The sequence below is a fragment of the Myotis lucifugus genome, unplaced genomic scaffold (genome assembly GCF_000147115.1).
Source record: "Myotis lucifugus unplaced genomic scaffold, Myoluc2.0 scaffold_196, whole genome shotgun sequence".
NCBI classification, from domain to species: Eukaryota; Metazoa; Chordata; class Mammalia; order Chiroptera; family Vespertilionidae; genus Myotis; species Myotis lucifugus.
Window position 1 is genome coordinate 637,277 of NW_005871244.1, and position 6,373 is coordinate 643,649.

At 50.1% G+C, this 6,373-nt stretch overlaps 1 protein-coding gene across 1 annotated transcript in view; it reads right to left on the reverse strand.

Annotated features, from left to right (window-relative positions):
• Nucleotides 1-6,373, reverse strand: part of SLC38A5 (solute carrier family 38 member 5) — a 9,752-nt gene extending 3,379 nt beyond the window's left edge. The window contains exons 1-11 of the mRNA XM_023760947.1: nucleotides 6,280-6,373; nucleotides 4,746-4,799; nucleotides 4,593-4,668; nucleotides 4,103-4,218; nucleotides 3,941-4,014; nucleotides 3,172-3,264; nucleotides 2,954-3,032; nucleotides 1,184-1,266; nucleotides 746-804; nucleotides 511-648; nucleotides 262-341 (exon numbers count right to left, since the gene is read on the reverse strand). Of these exons, the coding sequence (XP_023616715.1) occupies nucleotides 262-341; nucleotides 511-648; nucleotides 746-804; nucleotides 1,184-1,266; nucleotides 2,954-3,032; nucleotides 3,172-3,264; nucleotides 3,941-4,014; nucleotides 4,103-4,218; nucleotides 4,593-4,668; nucleotides 4,746-4,798 (851 nt within the window). The 5' untranslated portion in view covers nucleotide 4,799; nucleotides 6,280-6,373. The remainder of the gene's footprint in view (nucleotides 1-261; nucleotides 342-510; nucleotides 649-745; nucleotides 805-1,183; nucleotides 1,267-2,953; nucleotides 3,033-3,171; nucleotides 3,265-3,940; nucleotides 4,015-4,102; nucleotides 4,219-4,592; nucleotides 4,669-4,745; nucleotides 4,800-6,279) is intronic.

The following is a 6,373-nucleotide window of genomic DNA, read 5'->3' on the forward strand; positions in this document are numbered from 1 at the left end:
TCTGATCATCTCTGCTGTCCCACTCTGTCCATTAACACCTGTATTGGATGTTAAAAGAGTGAAATACTTGAGCCCCAATCAGTAAACAGTCACTTCCCTGTGTCTCCCGAGACCTCCTGACCACTTCAAACCCCTCCCTTTGCATAATCTACTATCAACAATCAAGTTACAGTTCCAGAACTGCTGTAGGGATTGTCAGACATTATAACTATTGCCCCACCTGTTGGTTCATCACACATGCCCACTTGCCTGTCCACTCACCGGCAGAGCTCCGTGTAGATGGGCAACACCTCATGGTGGCAGACAAAGGCAAAAGCCATAATGGGCACTGTGTAGAACATCTAGGGGAATGGCCAAGTACAACAGATTAGAACCTATAGGGTTCCATCCCCTATTCTCCATACTCCTGGCCCCACCACTGCTCTTCATATCAGATACTTGGAAGACCCCAATGTCCAATACTCCAGAGGGCCTGAGTGTGGTGCAAGCCCTATTGGCCTGCATACCCACCTGTGAGTCCACTGTGAACATCTGGGCCTCACAGCTTCTGTTGAGTCCCTGGCTTGGAAGGACTGGGGGGCTCTTACTCTCTGCTGCTGTCTCATTGTGGCCCACACCACAGCTAATATGGAACTTCTTATAGATGACCTGAGGAAGAAAGGAAGGGGAAATGAGGTTACAGGGAAGGCTGTGTCCCAATGCCCCAAACTCTCTCCACTTCTTCAAGTCCTTCTCTCAGACTCACTGAAATGAGGAAAAACAGCATGCAGGTGAGAGAAAGACCACTGGTATATCCAAGGTAGCCTGCAAGAAGCAATAACACAGAAACTCAGAAATCCAGGGACCCCCTACAGCAAGCATGTCAAACTCATGGTCAGTGGGCCGCATGCCTTATTCATGTGGCCTGCCGGCTGCGAGTTTGACATGCTTGCCCTAAAGCAAATATTAAACCCCTAGTCTGGTTTTCAAGACTCCCGAACCCCAATTATGCCACACCTTTGCATAAGCTTTTACTTCTGCTTGGAACAGCCTCCCCTCCAGAGCAAACTCCTATTCATCTGTAAAAACCCACATCAAAAAAGCTCTCCCCTAGTGTTCAATAGCCCTTGAAAATGGGATTCTCTCAATCTAGCTATCCTTCTCTAACCCCACTATCCAATGAACAACACAGGAAGCCTCTTACCCAAGTGTCTCATGAGGGCCAGTGGCAGGATGATTAACACACTAACCATGATGATGAGAAGGTTTCCATTCAAGAACCAGCCCCTAGATAGACAGGCAAACACAGTGATTAGTTGCCGGCCAAAGAAAATTGTCAGGCAGACATAGAAGATGGCCGGACAGACAGATTTCTGCCCGTAATCAGGAGATGAGCCAACACCTCAGCTATGAGAAGTCATTCACGTGGTTACAATGATGGCACAACAAGATTGATAGAAACAGCCAGACTAATTATAAGACTATCTGCCAGACACTGTCAGAGGGATACATCTGAGAACATATGCACAGCTAGACAAAACTGTGCTGTCAGACTCACAAGTGAATACACAACCAGATGGGTAAACAACACCCCAAGTCAGTCAGACTCACATAATCCAACACAAAGTTCCAGACACAGAGTGAGCCATGACCCTGGTGTCTGACAGGTAGAACAACAGTCTGATGATCTGGCTGGCCGGCTGGCAGACAATGATGCAGAGTCAGACAAAAAGTCAGAAACACACGTGTGGTTGTTTGAACAGCTCAAGGTTTGTTGAACACCTGAAAGTAGCTGGGCTGATTTGGCCACGTGACCAAAGACAGAAATATAGACCACATGAATCAGCCAGCTGGGCACACTATTGGAACCACACTCAAAGAAAGACTGGGATCTGTGTAGATAATGGAGGGAGGTGCTCAGGCAAGACAGTTAATACAGAATCAGTTGAACAACTGCTCATTTGCTCAAAAGAATTTTATTGAGTGCCTACTATGTTACATCTCCTACATACACACAGTTACACCGACATAAACCAACAAAGCATCATTGGCCATATATACAGTGGGAGCTGATTATAATAATTAGACACACCTAGGTACATAGACTGCCAGCTACCTGGATGGTTTCAGAATCAAGCCAAAAATCTAAAAAGATACACAGAATCAACCATCATATCCAAACAACTGAACAGATTCAGCCAGCATATAGATCCAGAATTTTTAAAATGCAGTCATTTGAATGCATAATCAGAACAACGATCAAGCATACATGGTTGGAACGATACAGAGGACATGTACAGAGTTATAGGTGAGGATCACTCACACAAAGCCAGAGAGAATTTACCAGAATAATGGTCACTAAATTAAACAGAGATGGAGTCTATTGGCACATACATTTGGAGCAAATCACATATACATAGTTGGCACCACAGTATACGTCACACACATACATACACACTGTTGGAGTCAGTGACCACACATATAGCGAGACAGATTCAGCCAGCCTGATAGACCCAGAATCACACAGAATCTGTTGAACATGGAAAGTCAGAGTAAACAAATGTCAAATACACATGGTTGGAATTACAGTATACAGGACACAGCTATAGTTGGCTATCAGACAGCTGACCAGAGAACCTGCCACTACAACAGTAACAGAAACAAAATCCACAGAGTTTAGATCTGCTGAGAGTAGTTGCATGATCAGCATGGGAGTACACTGGACATACAGATTCAGCCACCAGATGGAATCAACCAGAACAGTCACAGAAATCAACATGGTCTATTAGACTCCTATAGTCAGAGCAACAGTCACACATACTGCTGGCATCACAATACACAGGAATCACAGTCTGATCAAAGTGGCGAACAGTCTCAAAGTAGAACATTTGGGACACAGAGTTGAAGACAGCATCCAGACCTGACAGGCAGTCAGTGGCCTGTGAACCAGAGCCAAGGGGTGTTGCTCACTCACCTCTCAGGTTCCATGTTCAGTAAGGTGCCAATAACCAGGGGGAGTTCGGATTTGATGATGAACAGGTAACTGGACATGGCTGGTACAGGTGAGGGGAGTTGTAAACAAAAGAATTTCCCTCATCCCCTTACCCCATTTTCCCCAGCCCAGCCTGGGGAAGCCCACCTCACCCCACCCTCTTACCCCTCGCTGATCCCTCCACTTCCCAGAGTCCTTACCCCCAACATTGTGCAGACAGATGACCATGGCCACCACCACCTTCCCTGCAGGCCCCAGTGCCCTCTGTCCCAGCTGCTCATAGGCTCGGATGCCTGTGGGGGGGAGGGGGACAGGAAGGAACAGGTTGTGGTCCAGGAAGCCAGAGGTGAGGTTAGGAGCCAAAAAGTCTGGGAGTTGGGGAGTTGGGGTTTAGAGTCATTGAGTCTGATGGGGGCTGGGGATGAGAGTTAGTTACAATTGGGCTTGGGGGTGGGATCTGGGAGGTGGGATCTGTGGTCAGGAACTGTGGCTAAGGAGAAGGTAGGAGGTGGGCTGGAGTTGGGTAGTGGGGGATACTGGGGACCCAATAAACTATATACATAATCTGAGACCACATACACATGGTCTGAGTACATGGTGGGAGTAAAGTCTGAGATCTGGGGCAATGGAAGCTTGGAAGCTGGGGTCTGAGGACTGGGGGGTCTCAGGGTTCTACAGCTAGCTGGCTTCCATGGTTGTGGGGACTAGAGACTGAAGGGAGGAGTTAGAGGAGGAATGTATTGGTCTAGGGATGAGGAGGGTCTGAACAATGAGGTTTATGGCCAGACTGAGGGCTGGGGATTGGGAATTGGGGATCTGGGAGTCCAGATGAGGTCTGAGTGCCAGGGTCAGTCTGGGGTCTGGAGTCCAGGGATTTAAGTGGGGTTTGGGGTCAGGGTGGTATGTCCAGAGTCTGGTGTCTCAGTCAGGGGAGTGGTTCAGGGGTCTGGATTGAGCTCTGGGGCTCACCTACAACACCAGCACAGGTCAGCAGGAGATGGATGGAGTATGAAGACAGAAGAGCAATGCACAGCAGCAGGGCCCTGTGGCAGATGGCACAACTCAGACTTGGCCCCAAGGCCTCCCACCTGCCCCCAAACAGCCCTGCCCCCCAGGCTGCTGAGGACTCACAAGAAGAAGAGGACCCCTGTGTGGGCCATGGCATAGGCCAGCCCCAGGATGCCGCTGCCCATGATGGCGTTGCTGAGGTTGAACACTGACATTCCAAATGATGTCTTCCCCTCGAACTGCGGGTAAGGGGCAAGACCCAGGAACACATGGGTAGGGAGGTCAAGTAAGAAGACCAGCTCTGGGGCCCAGAAAGACTAGGGAGGAAGTGACTGGGACAGGAAGAAGCTCAGGAAGGGCCAGAGGAGAAACCAAGAAGTTAGGAAATAAAAGGAATTGAAGATGGGAAGGAGCTGGGAAAAGGAGAACCAGGAAGGGGAAAACTAGGAGATATTTTGGAGGGGAGCATCTATAAGTGGAGAGGAACCAGAGAGGGTGGAGCAGCTACCAAAGGAAAACAGCTGGGGAGGGGAGTAACTGGGAAGAGGGAAGAGTAGGGGAGGAGATGAACTGGGCAGAGTGCAGCTGGGACAGTTCCTGTAGGGTCACTCACATCCATGAACTCGGTTGGCTTCCTCCCAGGAGCAGGATTATGGCTGGGCAGGAAGCCCTCGTGTTCCTGCCTGTAGCTGGAGAGGGCAGAGAAACTGGGGCTGATGAGAGGCAATCCTGACCCCTGACCCAGACCCCTCAGGCCCTGACTCACCCCACAGCACCCGCAGGTAGGTCTCCATTCATCTTTGGGTCCTGCAGTTCCATCCTATGGGCAGAGAAAGGGGGTGGGGGTCAGAGATGGAGCTGGGGGGCTACAAGGTGGGAAAGCTAGGTGAAGGGGTAGGGGTTCAGCTAGAGACAGACAGGTAGAGAAATAGAAAGAGATGAGGTGAGGGGAACTGGAACATAAGGATGACAGACAAAGGGAAATAAACGGAGAGAATTGAGGAGTAAAAGGCTGAGGTGGGTACTTGAAATCTCAGGAAGATCACTTTGTAAAGTATACAAAGCTATACTCCTATGATGTACACCTGGAACTAACACAAATCATACTGAATGTAAACTTTAAAATTTATTTTAAAAGGTAAATTTTTAAAAAAGAGTGAGAAGCTGAGAGAGGAAGAGATGAGAGAGAGAAAAGAGCATCAGAGGAGAGATACTCACAGCTACTCATAAATATGGAGCGATAAATATGGAGGAAAAAGAAAGCAACCTCACAGCAGACGAGATGGCCATCTGGAGCTGTGATAGCCTATCCTCCCAAACTTCACACTCACTCTTCTTGCTGTCTATCTCTTTCCTTGCCAGGTCTCCCTCAAACCAACCCCCCCCCCAAAAAAAATCGCTTTACTCTCACCACATGGCCAGGTCTCCACTCCGGCCACGTGTCCGCTGACTGCCCCACTTCTCATAATGCCTCCTACCCCCTCCTTCCTGCCTGGGCCCCAAGCCTGGGCCCCAAGCCTAGCCCAGAGCTGATGCAACCTGTCCACTGGGCTGGGGGTGGGGACTGGCACGGAGACCCCAGCCCCTGACTTGGCAAACTCTCTGGCATAACTCTGAATATCCTCACTAGAGGCCAGAGACAATTTCCCAACTGAGCCCCCTTCCAGGGACAGAAGTGACCCAGGAGACCTCCCTTAATCCCCCTTTTAGGAGCCAGAGGTATTTTCTAGATCCCCTATCAAGTTTTAAACACTCTTCTGGCAGAAGGAACTGTAGACACTTCCAGGGTGCCTCAGGAATCTTGCCTGAGCCTTAATTTCCCCTCCTGAGGAGGAGCTGTCTCTGAGACCTCATCAGAAACCCCTTCCAGGACCTGACGTGTTCCCGGGATGGAGGTGTCTCTGTGATCCCCAGGCCAATCTACAGTCCCTGTCTTCTGAATGGAATTTCTCACCCCTGAACTCACTTCCTGCAAATACGGTAGCCCAGAAACCCTCATTCTACTTCCCCATCATTGCTAAAACTGCTTCCAGGAGACCCCCGCCCGAGTCCTGAGTCCCTTTCCTGGGACGGGGAGGGCTCTTATGGAGCACCATCCTCAGCCGTGAGCACCCTCTGAGGACTCCTACCCACTCCTGAATTCCCTCTTGGGAGCACGTTACCAAAGGACCCCTCTCCCATTCAATTCCCCACTAATACTAAAAAAGGTCTCCAGGGATCCCCTGAGCCCCCTCCCAGGACCCCCATTTGTGCCTTGGGGTCTCCAAAGCCCCCCACCCCGGCGAGCACTCCCTCCTCACCTCTGGGCTCTTTTCAGCTCCACCAGTTGGCAGGACTCAGACTAGAGCTCGGGTCCCCAGTGTGCGCGCGCGCTGCTCTTTAGAACTGCTCCCC